Source organism: Mustela nigripes, chromosome 12 (genome assembly GCF_022355385.1).
Source record: "Mustela nigripes isolate SB6536 chromosome 12, MUSNIG.SB6536, whole genome shotgun sequence".
NCBI lineage: Eukaryota > Metazoa > Chordata > Mammalia > Carnivora > Mustelidae > Mustela > Mustela nigripes.
The window spans coordinates 117586712-117612598 of record NC_081568.1 but is presented as its reverse complement, the minus strand read 5'-3'; the positions used below and the strand labels follow the sequence as shown (position 1 = coordinate 117612598).

Here is a 25887-nt window from a genome sequence, read left to right as displayed (position 1 = left end):
CACACTATCCAGTGATGCCCCCTCTGGTGACTACTCACCAATGTGCTCCTGCTGATTTTTCCATCCTCTCTTCTTCCAAATCTTCACTTGTCAAAGTCCTACCCGTATTTTCACACTCTGATCCATTAACGTCTCTCTGAAGCCACCTCAGATTCTTCTCACATAATAACTGGTCTTTCTTTCTTCCTCTCCCAATGACTTAATTACTCCATTGTGGCAGTCTGTCTTTAATTAAAGGTCTTGACTGGACAGGGTTTGATTATAAGTGCCAATTTTGACTAATCGGTAATGGCAGCCTATAGCACTATATATTAGAAAAATATTCTGAGGGTATACTTAAGTTCCTCATGACAGAAAGTGCCAAAGCAGATCAGATGCCATCCCTGAGTACAGAAAAAGAGAGGAAACAATGGGGTGCCTGGGTGGCTCAGTGGGTTAAGCCTCTGCCTTTGGCTTAGGTCATGGTCACAGGGTCCTGGGATCAAGCCCCACATCGGGCTCCCTGCTCAGCAGGGAGCCTGCTTCTCCCTCTCTCTCTGCCTGCTGCTCTGCCTACTTGTGATCTCTGTCTGTCTAATAAATAAGTAAAATTTAAAAAAAAAAAAAAAGAACGAAAGAAAAAGAGAAGAAACAAACTGCATATGAAACCCAACTTTGTTATTTACCTCCATGTCTGTGTCTACTCAGCTAGATCATGTGTCCTTAAAGACATCTTTCTATTTTCATTGCCTCTGTCAAAATTTGTGTCCAGTTTGATTCTTTAACACTCTATTCCCTGATTTTAAAAATTTGCAATATAGAATGGAAAATATGACATTTGAGATAGAATGTGATAATGGACAAGCAAGATATAAGTGCTAATGAAATGACCCCTGAAGACTGGGAAGGAAGACATGAGAACAAGAGGGGGAGGGCAGGTATTTATGCAGAGGAAATGAAATCATTATCTTGGAGAGACATCTACATTCCCAAGTTCATTACAGCCTTATTCACAATAGCCAGGATACAGAAACAAATTAAATGTTTGTCATTGGATGAATGGATAAAGGAAATGTCACACACACACACATAAACACACACACACACGCACACACTCGCACACACACTCACAGAAAAATATTTTTCAGGCTTTAAAAAGCCAGTAAATATAAGTCCGGTGAAGCTATCTCTTAACTGGGAGTTAAATTCTAAAACAATGAAAATGAAAAACCTAATATAGTTAAAATTACCTTTGAAAATTCCTTCCTTGCCATATAACATAATGTACATATTAAAATATTAACCAGGTACCTATAAATTATTAACTCTAAACTTCAAGAGGCACTGCATAGAACAATGAAAACTATCAAGTATGCAGCCAACTGAACATTCAAACTTTTCTGCCCTTAAAATACCTATCAAAATACTAGAGGAGGATGTAGAGTGAGTAGAAAATGTCTCTTTCCCTGTAGATTTTATTCCATTTCTTAAAAAGTGGTAAATCTATCTACAGTAAATATTTACTCATGGGCTCGTTTATTTCAAAATAATGTACATACAAGATTTAATGAAAGGTTTGGAACATACTTGGAGTTTAACAAATGTTTTCTGGATTTTAATTTAAGTTTTGCTTATTAGACGCACATTCAAACTGTTTTTCAAAAAGTTGTTTAGAAGACCTCAGTTGGCTTCCTCTTGTAAGGGCCTATTTAGCCAGAGAGGCCCTACCTCGGTTGAACAGCCATTTTGTTGTCTATGCAGTAAAACTTAAATTGACCCTGCCCCCGCCCCACCCAGGGGAATTTATTTAAAGCAAGTCCGGGAAACAAGTCCCAGCTAACAAAGCCCAAATATAAGGGAGGGTCAGGTCAGGTAGAGATATCAGCCGGAATGCAGGGATGAGTCTGGTCAGGTGGAGACATCCAATCAGTAGGGCGGGCATACTGTCTCCCTAGCTACCAAGGAGTGTGGGCCCTGCCTTTTGGGGGCCTTTTGGGGGCCAATTCTCACCAAGGTGATAGCCTAGTGCAAATGTCTACTATGGGGTGAATTGTAGTTCAATTGGCCACCTGTGTGTGACCCAGCATGATTGTGCAGCTTTCTCTGTGTATTGCAATCTCATTGGCCTCCTGTGTATGGCCAGGCTCAACCACATGGCCTTTGTTCTATAAAAGTTCTATAAAAACTTAGTCTGTGAGGCAGGGAGGGTTTGTCCTCTCCGTAAGGGGCGGCCCCGCCCAGTCTGTTTGATGGTCGGTTTGATTCTTGATGCTTGGTGGGTCCCTAACATTGGGGACCCAACACTATCTTCCCAGGTTGGCATCTTCTCTGTGGTGCAGTGAACAGTTGTCACTCTTGCCACTTACACTAGTTATAAGACACCCTACCATAATTCTGGAAATGTATATTAAAGGGTTTTTGTTCTCCAAGCTTGAAAATTAGTAACATCCAGTGTTAACTAGGATGGGGAAATACATGTCTTGTATATTTACAATAGTAGTGTGAACTATATAAATTTTTTTGGAAAAATTCATCCTGTCAGTGAAATAAAAGAAGTCCTTACAGTGGCAAGTACCAAAACCAGTTCACATGTTCATCCACAGAGCAATAATTGAAGAAATTATGGTACCCTCACATGTGGAAAATGAGGTACCTTGAACGAAAAACTAGATAGGTCTGAATATATTGATTAACAAAGTGCCTGTGAAATTTTTAAATTCAATAACTTGTGACATCATAGGCAAAATATTAGTACTCTCTCTTTTTTAAGATTTTATTTACTTGACAGGTAGAGATCATAAGTAGGCAGAGAGGCAGGCAGAGAGAGAGCAGGGAAGCAGGCTTGCTGCTGAGCAAAGAGCCCCATGCGGGGCTCGATCCCAGGACCCTAGGATCATGACCTGAGCTTAAGGCAGAGGGTTAACCCACTGAGCCACCCAGGCGCCCCAAGTACTATATTTTTAAAAGACAATAACTGCAAACTGAAAGAAAAATAAACCTACAGGTATCAGTGTTTATACAAGCCCTTCAAAAGTATGGAAGGATATACCCTAAATTGTTAGAATTGGTAACCCCAAGGAGGTGGGGCGAGCCAGTGTTTGAGGGGAGAGCAAGACTATCATCTCACCTTTATTCCTCTCTTGTCTCAAGGCCAGATCCAAATGAGGGGTAATAGGACTTAAAAGAAGAAGACAATTGGGAGATGGAATGGAGGTGGAAATGGAGTGGATGGGATGTGGCAACTTTTCACCTGTGGTGGAGAGGGAAATGAGGAAGTCAAGTAGAACTCATTGATTTCTAGCTGGAGCCACTGCGGGCACCGTGCTTTCATACATAGGAACAGGGGTATCATGAAGAGAAGTGAAATCTTTTTTATTGTTACCAGAGGAGAAATGAGGAGTTTGGGTTATCCGTCAAAGTTGTGCTGCTTCTTATTTTAAATAATTGCTCCTATAGGAAAGCTTCTTACTTGGTCTTGAAGCATGGGGGAAAAACCTTGCTTTATAATTGTATTTCATATGAACTGTAGAAGAGCCAGACTGGCATCTATATTTTTACTTTATCCATGCATATTATTCCAAAACAAAAGAATATTTCTTTTTTTTTTTTAAGATTTTATTTATTTATTTGACAGAGAGAAAGAGATCACAAGTAGGCAGAACAGCAGGCGGCAGGCGGGGGGGGGGGGGGGGGGGGGGGGGAAGCAGGCTCCCTGCTGAGCAGAGAGCCCAATGCGGCCTGGATCCCAGGACCCTGGAATCATGACCTGAGCTGAAGGCAGAGGCTTAACCCACTGAGCTACCCAGGTGCCCCAAGAATATTTCTTTTTGAATTGGAAGAAAAATTATAGGAATGTAAAATCATGTCAAATGTGTAAAGAAAAGTCAGTTTTCCTGTTGTATTCAAAGTGGCATCGAGTATAAAATATGACCTATACAATTTTTGCTGTTTCTTTTGTGTTGTTTTAGTATAGTTATTCTCCTTGCAAGTATTTATTTAACTTAATGCTTGTAAATTAATAGTATATTGTTACAAAGATATTCTATAGGGGCAGCCTTGCAAAAGTTTTTAGTTCTAGAAATAGCTTGTGCACTCTAATTCTACAGAAAGCAGCACTAGAAATTTAGCCCCACTGAGTATTTATTTCTTACAAATACTGTTGAAATGCTGGATACATTTATTTCTGTATAATTACATCATATTTTATGCTGGGATTGAAATAGTAGTGTGTAATCCATCAGTATGACCCTTTTGCATAGACAAATGAGTCAATACAGTTACCTGAATAAATCACTTTAATTTTCAGCTCACTTGTATGGAAATCAGCTGCTCTCGCATACCTTTATTCTCCATCCATTCATCACTGGTCGTATTTTTATTTCAGACACTATTCCTATGTATCTTCCTTAGTTGAATTATGTGGGGTTATCCATGGGGAATGTTTTTCATATTATATTTGTTATCTCGAATCTGAGTTAAAACAAGAATTCTTATAAGTACCATGTTTTTATTTTGACTCTAAAGAATTTCATGAATTTAAAAACTTTCAGAGAACTGGGTAATATACAAGATGATTCATTTTATTGACTAATTCTTCTAGTTTGAGAGAAACTATATATGGTCCCCCACTGGAGGAAATAGGAAAGAGATAATAAATTTAATATTTTGTAATATTTCTTGTTTTTCAGAAAATAAATACTGCTGGAACCAGTAATGCAGATGTCCCCCTGGCTGATCCCGGAATGTACCAATTGGACATTACATTAAGAAGGGGTCAAAGTTTAGCTGCCCGAGATCGAGGAGGTAAGAACAGTAGAACAACATCACCTGGAAAGTTTTTGGCAAATTTTGCTTTCCTTATGGTTGCTTAAGTTCAAAGAAAAAATCAACTTTAACATTATAATTTTTAGAAGGTTGGGTTCACCAATAAGGTTTGAAGCTTTATTTGTCTCCTGAGACCATGGAGGAAGAGGTTATGATACAAATTCAAAAGCTCTGAACTGGTCATGACCCAAACAGTATGGTCCCTACCAAACTGTTGACAAATCAGACTCCATCTTATCTATTACCAGTGATATAATTGGTTAGTAGATGAGGCACATACTTGGAACCCTATCAGAAGTAAATCATTTGGCAGTGCCTGAAATGCTTGCTGTATAGATTTGCCGGTTAAATCTGCTGAAATTGCAGAATCCAGAGCAAACATTTTGCCAAAACTTTGGAGGTTCCCACCAGCGATTTTCTGAGTGTGGGTTGGAACTGGCAGTGGTCTCACAGTAGGTCTTTGTAGGCCATGATGGAAGAAGAGACAAGGAAAATACTCTCTAGTTTCTGGACTCCAAATCTCAAGGCAGTCTCCTGGTGAACTAGCCTTGGGCTACGTTAGGGATTCCTAGAACCCACATTGGAGGCAGCCCCAGGGGTGGATCAGAGGTGGACTGTGGAGCAGCCTGTTCACAGCTCAAAATATTCGCTATTCAGGATAGGAAGGCCTGAGGGCCCTAAGGGCCCACAATTTCATTCCAAAGGAAGATGAATTTGAGTGTAACTCCTCCAAGAAGGAAAGGAGGGAGCCCCTGAGCCTCTAACAGTTGTCAGACAACCTGAAAAGGGCTCCTGACCTCATGCAGTCTTGTTTTTCTGCTCCCACCCTATGTGACATCCACACTTCGGGTGCAGAAGGAACCAAATTAGGGTGACAGTTTAGAATTCTGTCTCTTGTCTCTACAAGAATAAAATGGAGAAAATAATTTAGTATAATAGTGGGGTTTTTTTAAGACTAGAAATTTTACAACTAATAGATTTAATTTTTGAATAAAAGCCAGTGAATGAAAGTGTCGAATGTCGAATTTTAACACATTTATTTTTCAAGAATAACCATCTGGTTAAGTAGCCGAAGACAAATTTTTATTGAATTGAACTGCATGTCTCAAAAACAGTTACAATTAGATTAGAGAAAGAAAATAATGATATTAACACAGTATTATTTTGTTGTATATATGTATACTACCTTTTTTAGTTTGAAGAGTATTCTTAATTACATTCTGTTGCATCATTTGATTTAAAACAGAATTAAATCAGCCATCAGGAGATCAAAATCTTAGTCCTAGATATGCCCTCCCAACAATGTTAAATATATATGCATATAATTATTTAATACATTGTTTGCAATTATAAAATACCTATCCATAGGAGAGGCGGTTAAATAAAATATGGTACATCCACATGATGAAATGTTACGCAGCTATAAAATAAAGAATAAGGAAAATCTCTAGGAATTAATATGACAAGAGTTATAGGGGGTGCCTGGGTGGCTCAGTTAATTAAGTCTCTAACTCTTTATTCTGTCTCAGGTCATGATCTCAGTGTCGAGGGACTGAGCCTCTCATCAAGCTCCTTGCTCGGCATGGAGTCTGCTTGAGATGGTCTCTCCCCCTCTCCCTCAGCAACCCTCCAAAATAAATAAATAAATCTTTAAAAAGAAAAGAAAGAAAAGAGTCACAGGATATTATTAAGTGCCAAGGCAAAATACAAAAGATTATTGACAGTATGGAATGTAAGAAAGAAGGGAGTGTTATATCTGTCCATTTATTCAAAAAGAAATATTGGAAGTAAAATCCAGAAACTAATGACATTAATAACACACATAATGTAGGTAAGAACAGGTGTCAAGAATGAGAGATGGGAATGGGGTAAAAAGGAGGAAGAGATTTTTCTCTGAGTAAAACTTGTCTAGTTCTAATCCTTTAATTATGGCAATATTTCAGAACCAACTAACTAAATAACTAAGTAAATACCAATTAGAATGTAGGAGGAACCCAAAATTGATGGTAACTAAAACCATTCCTTAGGGGAATGAGGAATAAAACAACTAAGTGACCATGTAAAACAATATTTGAATTATATACCATAAAACTCAAAACAAAACAACAAAAAAAAACCTCTATACATGATGTACTCTAGAGCATGACTATCAGTTGTGAAACTACTTAATGTGTATAATGGGACTGAACCAATTCATAAATATATTGTAGATGATGAGAGCCAGTTTCTCCACTGTTGGAGAAAGAAGTTACAAACGTAGAACAAGGAATAGTTTTGAGGCACTGAACTGGGTTTGTGGGTGGGGAAATGGAGAAGGAAAGGAAAAATATCCGAGGCACCTACGGGAATGTCTGGTGGCCTCGTGAATGAGGGAGCACAAAAGAACTATTGAGATTAAAGAGTCATAGTACCTGGGAGCCATGTGGCTTTTGGAAAAAGGTGACTGTCAGCAGAAATATTTTTATAACTCTTGGAACTAGCATAAATTGTACTTTTATCATTTATTACATTGATGCCCTCACCTACTGCCCAGCAAAACCAAATGCCTATCCCCACTCTGTTCCATATCACCCTGGCATGGAATTAGGATGGGAAATCACTTGACCTTCACTGCCATAGCTAGAAGTGTTGTTTGAACTTCTCATCTCCAGAATCTTCCCTCATACATGATGGACATGGAGTTGAGCTTAGCAGTCAAAACTGGCCATTATTTTTCCATTTTTATAACCTTTTTAACAGAACAACAAAGATGACTTCTAGAAATGCTACTGCCTCTTGCTAAGTTTATCATGTCTGCTTTAAGCAACCGTATGAACTAGAAACACATGATCTTAAAGAGACTGATGCACATAATTTCAAAGTCAAGCTCAACATTTTATTAGCTATGTGATTTGAAGTGTTATGTACAATCTCTCTGCTGCAATCATAAGGTTCCAGAGTTAGCAAATAAAAATACAGGGTGCCTCATTAAATTTAAATTTTGGATCAACAACACATTACTTTTAGTATAACTACATCTCAGCTGATCCACAGTACAAAGAATACAGATAATAATATTGTATTGTAACTATGTAATGTATTGCTACAATGACAACATGTGAGTTTATAAATTTATCAGAGTAACATGCCCAACTCCTCAAACTTACACAATATTACAACTCAACTTTATTTAATAAAAAAATAATTTAAAATTATCAAATAAATAAATATATTTCATGTACTATTTAAGACATAATTTACTAAAATGTTATATATTGTTTATCTGAAATTTCAATTTAACTGAGTTCCTTATCTTATCTGGCAGCCCTGTGACAATCACAATGTCTGGTTATTATTAGAAAAAACACCATTTATATTTTAATTGGATTAGGTTTTGGGGGACCATATTATAATCTATCACATTTGAATGTAATGCCCTGACATGATTATTTGCATTGTTAGAAAAGTAAGAGCGATCTGTGTACTTATGTCCAGTGATAGCAATTGCCTTTTACAATTTGATTTCTTGTAATTTGTACAGTGGAAGATGTATTAATTTCCTAGGGTTGCTTTAACAAATTAGTGCAAACTTGGTGGCTTAAAACAACAGAAATTTATTATCTCACAGCTCTGGAGACCAGGAGTCAAACAATCAAGGATGTGGTAGGGCAACACTTCCTCTAGATGGTCTTGGGAAAAGTTCTTCCTGGACTCCACTAGTTTCTCTTGAGCCCAGACATTCCTGGTGTAGCAGCATCACTCTGACCCTGTTTCCATCCTCACAGGGCATTTCCCTCTGTCTCTCCACACCTCCAGTCTCTACCCCTTTCTTTCATAAGGACAGTTGTTGGATTTAGTGTTTTTACCCTAAATCCAGGATGATCTTATCTCAAGATTCATACCGGCAGTACACCTACAAAGACCCTATTTCCAAATAAGGTCACATTCTCAGGCACGGGGTTAGGACTTAGATGTATCTTGGGGAGAACCCAAGTCATTCCACCTCAGAGGACAACTGATTCTCTTCAAATATTAGGAACAAATTTAAATAATCAAAGAAGTGATCCATGTCTTATGTCATTTAAAGAAGGTCTTGGGGGGCGCCTGGGTGGCTCAGTGGGTTAAAGTCTCTGCCTTCAACTCAGGTCATGATCCCAGAGTCTTGGGATCAAGCCCCGCATCAGGCTCTCTGCTCAGCAGGGAGCCTGCTTCCTCCTCTCTGCCTGCCTCTCTGCCTACTTGTGATCTCTGTCTGTCAAGTAAATAAGTAAAATCTTTAAAAAAAAAAATTAAAGAAGGTCTTAGAAGTAAACTATGGTGTTTAACATTTGAATGAGAATTAGATGGTCAGCAGGGGGAAAAAAAGTGATCTATGTGAATTGTTTATTGTGACTCTATCTATAACCATGTTAGAAGTCCCTATGCTGAGTAGAGTTAGAGAATTCCAGTCACTCTACTCTTGAATGTGATGTGTCACCGCCAAAGGAAACCTTCCGAGTGCTCGGAGAACAATGTTTCCAGGCTGGAGTAAGAATTCTAGAAACCTGGGGATGGGAAAGATCTAGAAGGTTTTCCCCTGCAAGCTTCACTTGCCTCACAGTTTAGTGAAACCTCCCTAACCGAGACCTTGTATCAGTAACAGCAGTTAACAGACAGCCAGTTCTGAGGAAATGATTGGAAAGCATTTTTTTTTCCAAAATAAATTCAATTTTACAAAACTGAAACACATTTTGTATTCTAAGTATAAACAAGCCCTTTTCAAGTTGGAGGACCTGCCAGCAATTTTGTCATTAGATGTAATTTATGAGAAGTTTTCAAGAGAGTTAGTCTCTGAGTGTGAATTATACCTCAGGGACAATATTTGGTGTTTACATATATTTCCTCTCATCTTCACAGGATTTGGCTATAAGGGCAGCCGCCACCCCAACACATTCACCCACCCTTTGGTGTTCAGGATTCTCTGGTTTTGGCCCTTAGGAATTCCCTCTATGGTAGAATGGCCATACATTCTGGTTTTCTTGGGGACAGTGGGTTGTTTTTTTTTTTTTTAACTGTTAACTGACATAATTCTTAATAGTGGGTCATTTCACTCTCAAAAGGGTACCCATTCTAGAGACATACTATATATACTGATGCTTCCTAGAAAAAATTTCTAGTCCATTAAAGTTGATCAGAAAATGAAGTGCTGTGAGCGTCCCTTTTTTTTTTCCCAGAATGCAATTTGTATCATCAGAAGAAGGCTTATCTCTGAGCAGATTTTGAGATACTATTTTGGCAGCTCCTTCTTTAGATTTACAGTTTTAAGGAGCTATTTTGATCAAGAAAGGGTCTATCATGTTACCTTCTTGTGCTAAGATGGTGAATTGAATATGTTTTTAGTTGATTTTTTTTTTTTGCATTTTTTACAAATGGTGGAATCAGGTATAGCTTGTTTTACCCAATACAGACACAATCATATATATACCTGTTAATTGTCATTCCTCTCACCAGTTTCCTACTGTTGGGGAATTTTTAAAAAATCGCAGCAGCTCAGAGTTTTAATAACAGTTATTTTACATAGTCTATGGTCTGAAGTAAAGCTTTATATATACATACACAAGTACATATATACATACATATATATGCGCATACACACACACACACACACACACATATAGATCAGTTAGCTTCTGCAGAACACATGTATTCTGTCCTGTTTTTCCTGTCTTATTTTCATAGGTGCAAAAAACATCATTCATTGACATGCAAAGATTCCCTTGCTACATGTTAATATAACTAAAGCCATACAATTACTGAACCCTGACAGTGAACTTCTACCTGAGATTTTGTAAATGACTCCAGGACTTCACCACCTTCCTAGAAAGATTTTAACACTGGTTGTTAACACTCCATTTATTCTGAGCCAGAGCGAAGAGTCTAGTAGCTCTTCCCCAGGTGGTCTGTAGCACTGTATACACCAGGCTGTTCCTTCCTTCAAAATTCCCATGGTTGGCCAAGAAGTGGCATTTTTTACCAAATGAAAATCTGAAACTCTTTAAGCCACACAGCCACGACTGCACCCATCTCTGGAAAAGACTCTGAAGATAATGTTTCTGTACATGAAATACAGTCATATCACATGTAACTAAATAATATCTACTTTTAAATGTGCTATTTCTTATATTATTATGCCTACAGATTTACTTTGCTTAATTATATTTAGATAGGAAGAAGGACCAATTCTTATTGGTTTTTTTGCAAGTAACTGCATGTCACAAAAAGTAAAAGGACCCAGGAAAGGCAGTGTGTACAATATATGACGTTGTTCTCAGGAGTCTATCCACAAGGTCAATCAATATGCATCATATTTCCCTCAGAATCTGCAGAGACTTTGCCAATGGTGGGTTTTTTGGAAATCTGATTTGATTTTCTATAGATGAATTTGATTTAAAATAAACATAATTTAATTCAACATCTGTTAACAAAAGATGATTTTAAGCTTAAGTCATTTTAAAAATGGGTCTCTGAGTTCCATTTATTAGACATTGTCCTTAATTCACCAGAGGTTAATTAGCTCATATTCATAGTTTTCCATATTTAGACTTCTTATAAATTATGTTCCTTCTTGATATTAGAATAAAGGAAATTTAATGTGTTCCTGCATTTTGATGTATTGTGCCCATAGAGAAAAATATTCTCAGGAATTTAGTTATATAGTCCCTGAAATTGAATCATATGTAATAATAAAAATTATCCTTTCCACAAATTTTGAAATGTCAAATTGGCAAAACACCCTAATTAAGAATGAGTTTACATTTTTGGTACAACTGTTTGGTATTGCCAAAACTTACAAGGTTATAGACCCATTGAATAAGATTATTTAAAAAGAGGAATTTATTCTAATTAACACTAATTTAGTCTTCTAAATGTGGGGTTGAGTGGAGCCGACTAAAGGCCTTATATAAAATAAGCCACTAAAAAGAATACCAATATTTGAAACCGTGTCTGTTCATTTCCCCAAGATCCTATTTCTTCTGTTGCTGATCTAGGTAACCTACCTGATAATCTGCTTTTATAAAATCATCTGTCTTTGGAGCAAAATAGTTCTGGAAATCCCAAATTTTAAGTCCCTTGGCACATTGATGAGGTATTCACTCATGGTGGCAGTTTCAGCTTACACTTAGGAACCTGTACCCATGGGCTGATTCTGAGCAGTGTCAATAGTCATCTCTGTCAAGATCTGGGACTTACTGTGTAATTTTTCCAGAAGACATGATGTCTAGTCTTAAGCTTACAGTAGGTACCTTGAGACAAGCATGAGGGGAGAACAGAGGCCACCTATTGATGACACAACGAATACTTGTGATGAGTTTATTATAGAAACCAATCATCTCAGTATAGAAGACAGTAGAATCCCCGGCTTGAAGTGATGACATAAGCAATTGGGGATAACTATCATTTAGGTGATGGATTACCCTGAGGGGGAAAATGTATTACGTACAATGAAGACATTGGCAAATCTCCAAAGTCTTACAAGCAGTACAGTAGTGTGTGCACCAAAATCAAATCCAGTTGATAAAAGCATTTTAAAACTACAAATAAAATCTTCCTCGAGGTAAATTTATTGACATCCATTGTGTCATGTGCATGACTATGAACATGCTTCCCCTTATCCCAATAGGGCATGTAATAGCATATCGAAGAATAATACTTAATCATCTTGGCCCTTCAGGTGACAAGGTGCAGATGGAAGAAGACAGGATCACACTAAGCCAGTGTGAGAACCACTCTGGTATAAATGCCTCATTTCTCACAGGAGCCGGTATCTCTTATAACTACTTCATAGATGTAACTTTTCTTTCTTTTTTTTTTTTTAAGATTTTATTTATTTGAGAGAGAGAGAGCATGAGCCTTGGCAGGGTTGGGGGAGGTAGGCAGAGGGCAAAGGACAAGCAGACTACCCACTGAGCAGGGAACCCAAATAGGGGCTCAGTCCCTGGACCCTGAGATCACTGCCCAACTGAGGCAGATGCTTAATTGACTGAGCGGACCAGGTGCTCCCTCGACATAGCTATTTGTCGACATGCCTCGTTCCAAGAGTCATTGCACACAGGGAAGCCAAAAGATCGAGCTTCCTGTCACGTGTTTCTTCTCCTCCCACTCCAGATGAAATTCGCCAACCAGGAGATCATTTTTACCATTTGCTGCCTAGGAACATAGTTGACATACCATCTCTTCAGTTTAACAGAGAACTAGAGTAGCCTTGAGGTCATATTCTCAAGAAGAAGGAGCAAGCATTGGGAAAGTTAAGCAGAGTATTCCAGTTGTGCCTAAGTGTATCAGACAGTTCCTCCTTGCTCGTAAGTGCCACAGGAAGAGGTTCAAGGCGATGTAATTCCAAGCCTTTAGAGCTACCTACGAGTTGTTTAGGAAGCACCAGAGTCAATATTTAAAAAATGCCTTTTCAGTTTTATAAGTCTGAATTTAAGACCTGACCCTGGAGAACAGCAAAATCAAAAGAATCTCCGGTCAGGCACAGAAGTACTCAGAAAAGTTGAGAAGTAGATATAGCCTCGCCTATGTTATTAACCAAAGTCACAGCCCTTTATAGCAACCGTAACAACAAAGGTAGAAAAGAAATCGTTCAGCTGTCTTAAGTTGTCTAGATATGACCACCCCTTACTACTCTTTCTGTTTTCTTGTTTTTTTTTTTTTTCAACAATTGACCGTGGTCATAAAATACTCAAAAGCAGAATAAAAGCAGACCCTTTTTGAGAGGATGTGTTCAGTTTGGGTGAGGCAAAACCTTCCATTTATCCAGAAAGTCAGTCATGTTTTACTACCTTGTGTTGAGAACAGACTCTACTTCAGTGACCATTTTTCTTTCTGGATTATCAGTCCTCTATTACACAAATCTCTTTAACAAATAATTGTATTTTTTTCAAATTATATTTATTGAGGTGTAATTTACATAGGGTTCAAACTTTACTCAGTTTAATGAGTTTGACCGAAAAATACAGTCTAACTAACTAGTCATAACTAGCACAAAAAATATATATGTTGTATATATATATATATATGTATAACATATAAGTGTTAAATATATACATATTTAACATTTCCAGCACCTCAGAAAGCTCCCTTATGATCTTTTGTGGTAATTTTCTCCTTACATTTCTGGCAACAACTAATCTGGTATCTGTAAAAAACAGCTTTAAATTTCCTCAATATGTATGTATCTTCAACGGACATGCATATATATGAAATGATAGGTGATACATTTTAGAGACTGACTATAATTTTGTAAAGCATAAGACACTCTTTTTACTGTGTTGATGTTATCCTTATAATTGGAATGCTATTTACATTTCAAATATATTTACATGTTGACAAAATATGTAAACAAAAATTACTCAGTGACCCTGATGAAAACTATGGACTATAAGTGAAAATGATGGGTCAGTGTAGATTCACTGATACAAGTGAACCATTGTTGGGGAGGATGTTGATGGTGAGGGAAGCTAGGCATGTGTGGGGAGCAAAGAGTATAAACTCTCTGTATTTTCCAGTCAACTTTGCTATGAAACTAAAATGTCTCTAAAAATCAAAGTCTATTTAAAAAAACAACAACACTACTCTATGGAAATCAAGTATTTTGCTCTGTCTCCATTGTAATTTAGCATAAGTATATAAAATAATACAACTATGGGTGATACTAAAAACTTACTGGAACTGTAAAATTTTATTCAAGGAAGAATCCAAATGGAATAGCATGCAGCATTGTCTAAAGTTTAAAACAGCTCTCCTTTCAAAATCACAATGAGATATCACCCTAGACTGGTCAGAATGGCTACAATCAAAAAGATAAGAAATAAATGTCGGCAAAGATGTATGAAAAAAGGAACCCTTGCACACGGCTGGTGGGAATGTAAATTGGTGCAGCCACTATGAAAAATAGTATAAAATTTCCTCGAAAAAATGAAAAAAAAAAATAGAACTACCATATGATGCAATAATTCCACTATTGGGTATTTACTTGAAGAAAACGAAAACACTAATTCAAAGAGACATATGCACCCCTATATTTATTGCAGAATTATTTACAATAGCCAAGATAGGGAAGTAAATAAGTGAATAAATAAACATATGGCGTGAGTGTGTGTGTGTGTGTGTGTGTGTGTGCGTGTGTGTGTAATGAAGTACTACTCAGTTATGAAAAAAAGAATATGAAATCTTGCCATTTGCAACAACATGGATGGACTGAGAGGATATTATGCTAAATCAGACAGAGAAAGACAAGTACCATGTGATTTCACTTATACATGGAGTCTTAAAAAAACAAAGAAATAAACAGACACTTAAATACAGAGAACAAAGTGGTTGTTTCCAGAGGGGAAGTGTGCTGGAAAATGGGAGAAATAGATAAAGGAGATTAAGAAGTACCACCTTCCAGTTATAAAATAAATAAGCCTTGGAGATGAAAAGTACCACATAGGGAATATGTTGTTAATATTATACTAACGTTTGGTGACAGATGGTGACTACATTTATGATGACCACTGTGCAAAGACTCATTGAATCAATATGGTGTTTCACCTGAAACTAATATAACACTGTATGCTCATTATACATCAATAAATAAATAACCCAGAATGAAATACAAGAAAACAAGGAGATAGAAATTCTGCAACTGGGACTGAGAGATGTGGGAAAAGAATAATAAATCTCATTTATGAATTTCCATGGAATAGAGGAGGAGAAATAGTTACCGAGTTAATGGAGGATAATTTTTCAATTCCCACGAAGGATATAAATCCGTAAGTGTCCAAAATATGACTTCTAGCAAGCTTGATAAATAACAGAACTCTAGATCCAGATACATTATAGTAAAACTCCAGAACACAAAGGCAAAAATATTTTAAAAGCAGCTTAAGGAAAAAAAAAAAAAGATCTACACACAAATGACAATTCGACTGCAGGTTTCACAATAAGGACTCAGAAAATATAGTTATCAAAAATCTCTGTGGGGATGCCTGGGTGGCTTAGTGGGTTAAAGCCTCTGCCTTCGACTCAGGTCATGATCTGAGGGTCCTGGGATCGAGCCCCGCATCAGGCTCTTTGCTCAGCAAGGAGCCTGCTTCCTCCTCTCTCTCTCTCTTTGCCTTTCTGCCTACTTGTGATCTCTGTCAAATAAATAAATAAAATATTTTAAAAAATAAAATAAAAAAAACTCTGTGAAGGGCTGAAAGAACCTATCAATCTGGAATTAGAAAATAATTGTCCACTTCGAGTTATCTACCTAGCAAAATAATCTTCTGAGACTGAGGCAGAATAAAGCTATTTTGAAATTTGTATCTGTGAGAATTTGCCACTGTCAAGCTTCACCCAAAGAGCTTCTGAAAAATGACTTCAGGAAGAAGAATCTCGGACATGAGGTCTAGCGAGTAACAGTGAGCAAAGGAATTGGTAAACATACAGGTAACATTAAATAAGCATCATATGAAGTAACACTTGTTAAGGTGTGTGATTTTTTTAAAGGACTAAATGAAAATACTGGGTAACAACTTATGAGTCAGGAGTGGAGGGTTTAAGAAATGTTCTACAACAAGATGTAATGAGCACTGGAGGTTACATAAGGCTGATGAATCACTGAACTCTGCCGCTGAAACTAACAATACACTATATGTTAATTAATTTAAATTAAAAAATGAAAAGAAGGAAGAAATATTCTACAGACTGTATTAGTCAGCAGAGGAGAGGTATGATCTTCAGAACTGTTGATATAAGGAGGCATGTTAAACTCGTCAAGAATAACTAGTAAACGGAGGGAAATAGAATGCCTGGGGCGCCTGGGTGGCTCCGTCAGTTAAGCGTCTGCTCATGATCCCAGAGTTCCACGTTGGGCTCCACGTTCAGCAGGGAGTCTGCTTCTGCCTCTGCCCTTCCCTCCTGCTTTTGCACTCTCTCTCTCTCTCTCAAATAACTAAATAAAATCTTTAGAAAAATGTAGACCTTAAAAATTTGCAGAGAGGTAAAATAAAATTAAAAAAAAAACACAAGAAAAACCTGTTTTTTAAATAAAGATGCTACTTATTCTAATTCAGTTTAACTGCATACATATTTATATCCACAATCTTAAATTTTAGTGATAATTTACCTGTTCCATAAGACAAGTATACAAATTTTCCCGTTAATTAGACCTCTTATTATAAAATCAATCTGATTTACATGGACTAAGTGTTATGTTATATATCTCACTCTGATATAGACAAAGAGAACACATTTAGCTGTCTATTTAGCCAAATTTAATAAACAGTTTAAGTCGTTCAAGTATTTTCGGTGATCAAGCAAATTAAGAGTCTTCAATTATAATAGTCAACTTTAAGAACTTTTTAATAACTGCTTAATATTTATTTACCACGTAATACTATCTTTAACTCTTGGTTTAAAATCTTAAAAGACAAAAAGTTTTCTTAAGTAAGGCTGTGCCATTAGCATATATTTTTTGTTCTTTACTTCATCTTAGTGACCAAGACACCCATGAACTAAAACTCTGCCACCCCTTTGAGCACTTTCTTCTTCCATTTATGTGGAGGGAGGTTTTGAGACTCCTTATTCTAAACTTATGTGCATTTGTTAATCTCAAAACCAATCAAAATATGAGCTCAATTAAATTTGAGATACTGACGGTATAATCTTGTTGATTTTCCTCTGGAGGCAGGCGAAGGTGCCTTTTCAAAAAAAAAAATATATATATATATATATGTGTGTGTGTGTGTGTTAACATTGTTTAGGGAATAGCTCTTTTGCCCTTGAGATAAAGTTATCTTGCTCAGTTGTTTGTTCTGTCTTTGTAAATTAGAACTATTTCTGGGGCACCTGGTGGCTCTGTCAGCTGAGCGCCCCAGTGTTAGTTTGAGCTCAGGTTATGATCTTGCGGCCCAGTGATCGAGCTCGACATTGGCTCTGTTCTCGTTCTCTCCCCTTCTGCTCCTCCCCCTGCTCACTCCTGTGCACTCGCTCTCTCTCTCTCTCTCAAATAAATAAATAAAATCTTTAAAATAAAAAAATAAGAAAATGAAATGAATTAGAACTATTTCCTTAGTTCACTCGCTGCAAGGAAAGTACACCTTTCTTTTTTCTTGCGAAATTAGCAATCAGATTCTCTCTTCTCCTTTCATGTTTTAAGTAGACTTACTCATTTAACTCCATGTTCTTATAATGGGCACAACCATCCTTAATTTTTAGAAATGCTCTTTAAAAACGCAGGGGTGGCGGGGAGGCTGCTTCTCCCCTCTCTCTCTCTGCCTGCCTCTCTGCCTACTTGTGATCTCTGTCAAATGAATAAATAAAATCTTCAAAAAAAAAAAATGCGGGGGTGTGTAGATATAGAGCAGTAATTCTCAGAGTCTGGTCCCAGAAGAGCAGCATTAATATCACTTGGGAACTTGCAAATCCTTGGACCCCCACCTCAGACATCTACTGATTCATAAGCTCTGGGTGTGGGGTCCATTCATGTGTGTTTTAAGAAAACTAGGTGACTCTGATGCATGCTAAAGTTTGAGAACCATTCATATAAATGTCCTAAGAATCTCACTGGACACACACACACACGCACACAGTCACAGACACACAGAAAATCACCCCACTAATTAAAAACTAACATAACAAAATAAAAAAATTATTCAAAAAACAGCAACATCGACCAAGTAAATTTGAAGATCCGATTGGCTTTATTCAACAATTCATCCATCAGGCACCATCCTATATAGCAAATAGAGAGCTGTTCTCAGGAGTTGCATAAAATAGAAGATTTTAATAGGAAGGAGGATGAGGCAAGAAGTTATTAGCAAAAAAAAAGAAAAAGATAGTTTCAGCCAGGACCTCTTTTGGAAGGAAAGGGAACGCCATGGTTTCTATCCTGTGGAGGGCCACACAAAGGCTGAGCAGGAAGTTTCAGACTGACTCGTAAAAGGTCACATTCCTGAAGTCAATGAAACTGTGGTCACAAACCATGTGTACAACAACCTTCCAGGGCAAACCGTACTTCAGCCAAAAGACATCAGTGAGGGGGTTATTCACTCATCCTAGAGTTTCTTGCTGGGGGTTTGGATCACTATTCAGTGACAGCAGACAACCCCATGGAATTCCTCAAATACAAAACAAAGACCACACAATTTCTCGGGTCTGAAACAGACTTTAGAAATCTGTGAAACCATTCTGAGCTTCCCTTCCTGGAACCCCTGAGGCACCCTGCATCCCAAACTCGCCCTCCAGTCTCTCTCAGGCCTTCAGGCCCATCTCACTTCTCTCAGAACTCATGTTAGATGGCGAGATGCCACAATACCACAGAACAAGAGGCCCTTCAAAGGGCCCTTCGACTTTGACAGGAGAGAGCTCTGAACATGAGCTATAACTGTCACGTCTTTGAAAAAATCTAGTATTTTGTCAGTTGTAGCTACTCTTAAAGAGCAAGGCCAGGCAACCACAAAGGCTGTTGTCTGCTGACTTTGATGTTCCTATGACGCAGACTTTCTCTGTGGTGTAGAGGCTGCTTTTAGGCAACTAACTTGAGCAATGGAAGCCTGAGTAAAGTAGAATGGCTCACAGTGACCACAGGCCCATTAGGAAACCCGCCTCAAAATAGCCATAAGCCCTAGCTGACCAATGGACACAGGTACCAAAACAAAAAGAAAATTCCCTACGTCCCCATACCTCCTCAGCTTCCCCTTAACTATAGCCTCCCACCACTGCCTCCTGGCAGACAGTCTGTCCTCTGCTGCCCTGCTCACTGCTCCCTTGCAGTTTATTTGGTAAACTTCTATCCCCTTTGTTCTGCCTCAGGTGAATTCTCTCACCATCTGCTCTGCTGGTCTCCACCCTCCATGTGTGGGTCCTCCAAGAACAGTGGAAAGAAAATATTTCCATTTAATTATGAATATGTATCAGAAATATCTCACAATTTTTTTTTGCAAGTAAAAAGCCTCCCTCCAGGCCATATCAAAGATTTAGCATCTATATTTTATTCTGAGAGCAAACACGAGGTTTCTAGATCAAAGATCAGACATTATTCCTTATAGTATTTGTTTCCCACGTTTCACTCTCTGCCTTCAGAGAGATTCCATGAGAATAAATGTCTGCTGCATTTCCAGAGGCTCTGTACTGTGGAGAAGAACCAGAATTACACAACCGGGGAGCTTTATAACACAGGGGCACAGAGGGCCCTCCTCCCCGCTTAAGAGAGAAAAAGAGCGTGTCTTTCTGAAGTGAACAGATCCTCTCTTGAGAACAGGAAAGGCTCCTAGATCTTCACAACCATTTGAAATGTAAACTCATGGCTTGAAGTCTATCAAGCAAGCCCTACCATATGAAAGGAAAGAGGCCCTGGGGAAAAGAGGACATTCTCTATCTTTATAGCTTCTACTGCATTTCCTCATTTATTATGTCTGTTATTCGTCTCCCCTTTGTGTTAAGCGTGGATTTTGCCCATCGTGAATATGTGCAGTTGCTCTGCTTTATGGTCTAAAGTGAAATGATCCTCACAGTTGAAGAATGATCAATGTGTCACCCACAAACATCTTTCAAAGGCAGACTGAGGAGTGGTCTTAAATTTTAAAGGATTACTTTTTTTGTAACAAATGTACCAAGAGACATTGACTACAAAATTGTGTATTTAAGCTTTTCTAAATTTTCCAGTGTTTTGAGAACATAGTACCTATTGAAAAAAGCTATCAGAGAACAATTCCTAGTTAAAATTAGAAAACAATGAACAAAGCTTTCTACTTTATTAAGGAAACTTTTGAGTATAAATTGTATGAATAAAATAAATTGCTTTTCTAAAAAGTATGTTCAAGCTTAAAAGTTCTCAAACTTTAGTCAGTTATTTTAAATAATATCTTATTAGCAGTCTTTCATAGAAGAAAAGACCATGTTTTTTTTAGTTTAGGTTTTGTGGAAGCAGAGCCTGAGACATGGATTTGGGTTTCTCTGGGGGATAACGCCATGAAGCAGTGGGAGGGTTGAGAATAGCACAGGAAAGGGAAGGAGGTCAGTACAGGGATAGTGAAAAATCAGGTTACCTCTGGGACTTCTGAGACATGGTGTAGAATGTCCCCAGCAAGTCCTGATGAGTAACCATGAAGATGGACTATTCATTTAACGGTTCCCATTTGCCATCTGCTCAGGCCTGCTCTCCAAGGTGGCCTGAGCCAAGTATGCATGAAGCACGTTCCTGTGACTGCAGAAAGTCACAGGTACTTGAGGAAGGAATGGAGGGAGAAAGTCTTTGGTGTTTAGGAAAGCTCAGAGTGCAGATGGGATATGGCTGGACAGTGCGGCCTCTGCCACAGCGTACGGTGGGCATCAGAAAGACAAATGTGGGTCACTGAAGAGCTAAGCCTCATATGTAAAATGTGGTAACAAGAGTGTCTTCCTCCTAGGCTTGTTCTAAAGGTTTAATAGGATTCTACATATAATGTTTTAGAGGAAGACACAGAGTAAGCCCTCTGATCATCTACAAGGCATAACTCCGAGATATTGTGGGTTTGGGTTTCACTGCAATAAAGTGAATATCGCAGTAAAGAGAGTCAAAGGGACTTTTTCATTTCCCATTGCATATAAAAGTTATGTTTACACCATGAAGTGTGCAATAGCATTACGTCTGAACAGACAACAATGATCACACCTTAATTTAAAAATAGTTTATTGGGGATGTCTGGGTGGCTTAGTGGGTTAAGTCTCTGCCTTCGGCTCAGGTCATGATCTCAGGGTCCTGGGATCGAGTCCCACATTGGGGTCTCTGCTCAACGGGGAACCTGCTTCCTCCTCTCTCTCTGCCTACCTCTCTGCCTACTTGTGATCTCTGTGAAATAAATAAATAAAATCTTTTTAAAAAAATTTTAAAAAACAAAAATAGTTTATTGCTAGGGGTGCCTGGGTGGCTCGGCATTTCAGTTTCCAGCTCTTGGTTTCAGCTCAGGTTATGATCTCAGGGTCATGAGATTGAGCTTCACAGTGGGCTCCATGCTGGGCATGGAGCCTGCTTAAGATTCTCTCTCTGACTCTCTATGCTGCCCCTCTCCCCTCATATTCTCTCTCTCTCTCTCAAAAAAAAAAATTACTAAAAAATGCTAGTCATCTGAGCTTTCAGCTACTTGTAATCTTTTTGCTGGTTCAGGCCCTTGCCTCCATGTTGATGGTTGCTACTGATCGGGGTGGTGGTTGCTGAGGTTTGGGATGGTTGTGATAATTTATAAAAATAAGACAACCAGTGAAGTTTTGCCTAGTTGATTGAGTCTTCCTTTCACAAATAATTTCTCTGTAGCTGTTTGATAACATTTTATTCACCGTAGAACTTCTTTCACAATTGGAGTCAATCCTCTCAAATCCTGAAGCTGCTTCATCAACTAACTTTCTGTCATATTCTGTCTCTCGTTGTCAGCAGTCTTCACAGCATCTCCACCAGGAGCATATTCTGTCTCAAGAAACCACTTTCTTTGCTCATCCTTAAGAAGCAACTCTTCATCTATTAGTTTTATCATGAGAATGCAACAGTTCAGCCCCATCTTCAGGCTCCACTTCTAATTCAAGTTCCCTTGCTGTTTCCATCACATCTGCAGTGACTTCTTCCACTGAAGTCTTGAAGAGCCTTTAAAGTCATCCCAGAGCATTGAAATCAACTTCTTCCAAACTCCTATTCAAGTTGAGCTTTTAGCCCATTCCCGCAAATCACGTATTTTTTAATGGTATTTAGCCAGATGCATCCTTTCCAGAAGGTTTTTAATTTACTTTGCCCAGATCCATGAGAGGAATCAGTACGTATGGGCAACTATAGCTTTACAAAAAGTATTTCTTAAATAATAAGGCTTAAAAGTTGAAATTACACAGTGATCCCCATGTTGCAAAATGGACATTGTATTAGCAGTCATGAAAACTACATGAATCTCATTGTACATCTCTCTCCATCAGAGCTCTTGGGTGACTGGGTGCATTGTCAATGAGCATTAATATTTTGAAAGGAATATATTTTTCTGAGAAGCAGGTCTAAACAGTGGGCTTAAAATATTCAGTAAACTATATTATGTAAGCATATATTCTGTCATCTAGGTTTTTTGGTTCGACTTACAGAGCAGAGGCAGAAGATTTAGCGTATTTCTTAAGAGCCCCAGGGTTTCCCGAATGGTAAATGAGCATTGATTTTGACTTAAAGTCACCAGCCACATTGTCCCTAATAAGAGAGTCAGCCTGTCCTTTGAGATTTTTTTCTTTCTCTCTCTCTCTTTTTTTTTAAGTTTATTTAAGTAAACTCTACCTCCAATATGGGGCTTAAACTCATGACTCGGAGATCAAAAGTCACATGCTCTTCTGACTGAGCCAGCCAGGTACCCCATCCTTTGAAACTTTGAAGACAGACATTGATTTCTTCTCTCAAGAAGCTATAAAAATAGCAATAAAAATCCTAGATGACATTTTCTTTTAATATGAGGCTGTTTCATCTCCGTGGAACATCTGTTGCTGAGGGTAGCCCCCTTAATGCATTCTCTTAGCTAGGTCTTGGGGATAACCTGCTATAGCTTCTGCATTAGTACTTCCCTCTTCACCTTGCACTTGTTATAGAGACAGCGTCTTCCCTTAAACTTCATGAACTAATCTCCGCTAGCTTCCAGCTCTTCTTCAGCTTCCACACCTCTCAGCCTCGATAGAATTGGAGAAAGGTATAGCCTTACTCTGCTTTAGGCCTTGGCTTAAGGGCTGTTGTAGCTGGCTTGATCTTCTATCCAGACTACTAAAACTTTCTCAGTATCAACAGTAGGTCTATTCCACTTTCTTATCATTCTTACGTTTGCTGGAGTAGCACTTTTAACTTCCAAGAACGTTTACTTTGCATGTAAACCTTGGCTGGCTGTTTGACACAAGAGGCCTTGCTTTTGGCCTGTGTCACCTTTGAACGTATCTTCTTCACGGAGCTTAATCGTTTCTTGCTTTTGATTTAAAATGAAAGATGTGAAACTGTTCCTTTTACTTGAACACTTAGAACCCATTGAAGGGCTATTAACTGGCCTAATTTCATTATTGTTGTCTCAGGGAATAGGGAGACAGAGGAGAGGGAGAGAAATGGAGAAGCAGCCAGTCGGTGGAATAGTCAGAACACACACAACACTTATGACTTACATTCACTGTCTTAGATAGACACAGTTCGTGGTACTTCAGGACAGTTACAATAATAAAATTAAGGATCACTGGTCACAATCACCATAACTGTAACTATAGTAATAATGAAAATTTGAAACATTGTGAAAATTACCAGATGCGACACAGAGACACGAAGTGAGCCTGTGCTGTTGGAAAAATGGCTCAAATAGACTTTCTCAAGGCAAGATTGCCAGAACCTTCAATTTGTAAAAAAATGCAATATCTGCAAAGTGCAATAAAACAGGATATATCTGTATTTCCATCATCCCTACCAACAAATTACTATTAGCATCATATTAACTGAAGTAGTATTGGTCAAATTAGTGAATATTTCTGAATGAGAGCTGCAAAGACTTTTCTCAGTATTATTTTTAGTCAGTATTATATATTCTAATTGGTTCTGATATTCAGCTTTACAGTTTTTTACAGTTTTTTGTTTTCTAAGGATTTCTCTTTTATTTAACTTACGCTATTGACAATCTGCTCATTGTATGTCTTTGTTCTATTTATTCCAGCACCAATGGCCACTCTATCTCACAGGGAGAGAAAAGCAGGGTTCTTGCTAAAAATTGAAAAAGGCAGTTGCTTTTGTGATGCTGAGGCTATGTCTCATATTTTTTTTCTGGCTTTTAAATGCACAAAGCTTGTATTTTCTCCTTAAATACTGTAACCATATTTCCTTAATCATGTTGGAATTGAACTCAGAGATCATTAAAATGTAATTCTGGAAAGAAATCATTATCAGTTTTCAAGATGGCAAGAAAAATAAAGCTAGAGAAAGCAATTCATACTTCAGAGTATTTAAAATTATTTGAAATTTATTTTTACTGATTTCACGTCACAATTCTGATTCAACAGCCTTGAGAAACAAAAATTTTCTTTGCTGTTATGAATAATAGATGTCATAGAGGAAGTCGATAGGTTTTTCTTTTGACTCCATCATATGTACCAAAAAATCAGTAGCGTAGATAGACAACACAACTCAAGTGGATAATTATTACTCTTGAAATATATTGATGTAGAGTATTGGTAATGGAAAAAAAAACTGAACAAGGTTAACATTTTAATTTGTCACAAGAAAATAAGAAATTCTTATGTTTATTCTTATGTTCTTAAAATTTTATTCACAAAAATAAGAACATCTCAGATTTACCATTGCTTAATAGCACATGTAATTTCACTTCATAGGTTTCAAATTTGTGATACATTTATGAGGCTCTTCCTATGCTTTGATGTACAATTAGGTGTCACGTTTGGAAGTGGATGGTAGGATCTGGTTTATGACTTTGTGAAGACAAAGCATAAAGTTCAGCATACTTGGTAGGAAGAGTAATAGAGGAAGTCCCTGGGGAATGTGATCTGGGCCATGCCAAGGGAGGCCTCAGGTTGGTAAAATTCTGTAATTTATCTGTGCTTTGGGCCTCTAGCTGGAGAGCCTGTGATGAGGACTGGAATATAGTAAATTATGCATTGAACCAATGTCTGTTGTAATTTAATGTTTACATTTGTGTGCCTCTTGATCTGTTCTAGTCCAAGAAAATTGGATTTAAGGCATGTGGTGTAAGCAGAATTAAATTGACCCCTAATGATCTATGTCCTTTTATTAATTCACTCCCTGTTAGTATGGGTGGAATCTGTGGGCATGAGGGGCTATCATTCCTGTGATTATGGTATATTCTGTTATATAGCAAAAGTGAAGGGATTTTTACAAATTTAGTAAATGTCCCCAGTCAATTGACTTTAAGTTCATCAAAGGACTATGATCTTAGGTGAATCTGGCCTAATCAGGTGAGTCCTCCCTGAGATAATGAGATCCTCTTGCTGACTCTGAAGACGCCAGCAGCCATATTGTGAACTAACAATGGAGAGAAATGATCTCTAAGAGCCAAGAGCTTCAGTTAGATCTGTAAAGGACTGGATTCTACCAACAACCTA

At 37.8% G+C, this 25887-nt stretch overlaps 1 protein-coding gene across 15 annotated transcripts in view; it reads left to right on the top strand.

Annotated features, from left to right (window-relative positions):
- MCTP1 (multiple C2 and transmembrane domain containing 1) overlaps window positions 1–25887 on the top strand; it is a 527358-nt gene that overhangs the window by 233500 nt on the left and 267971 nt on the right. For all 15 annotated transcript variants that reach the window (XM_059418251.1, XM_059418249.1, XM_059418246.1 and 12 more), the window contains exon 2: window positions 4668–4782. In XM_059418251.1, coding sequence (XP_059274234.1) covers window positions 4668–4782 — 115 coding nt within the window. The remainder of the gene's footprint in view (window positions 1–4667; window positions 4783–25887) is intronic.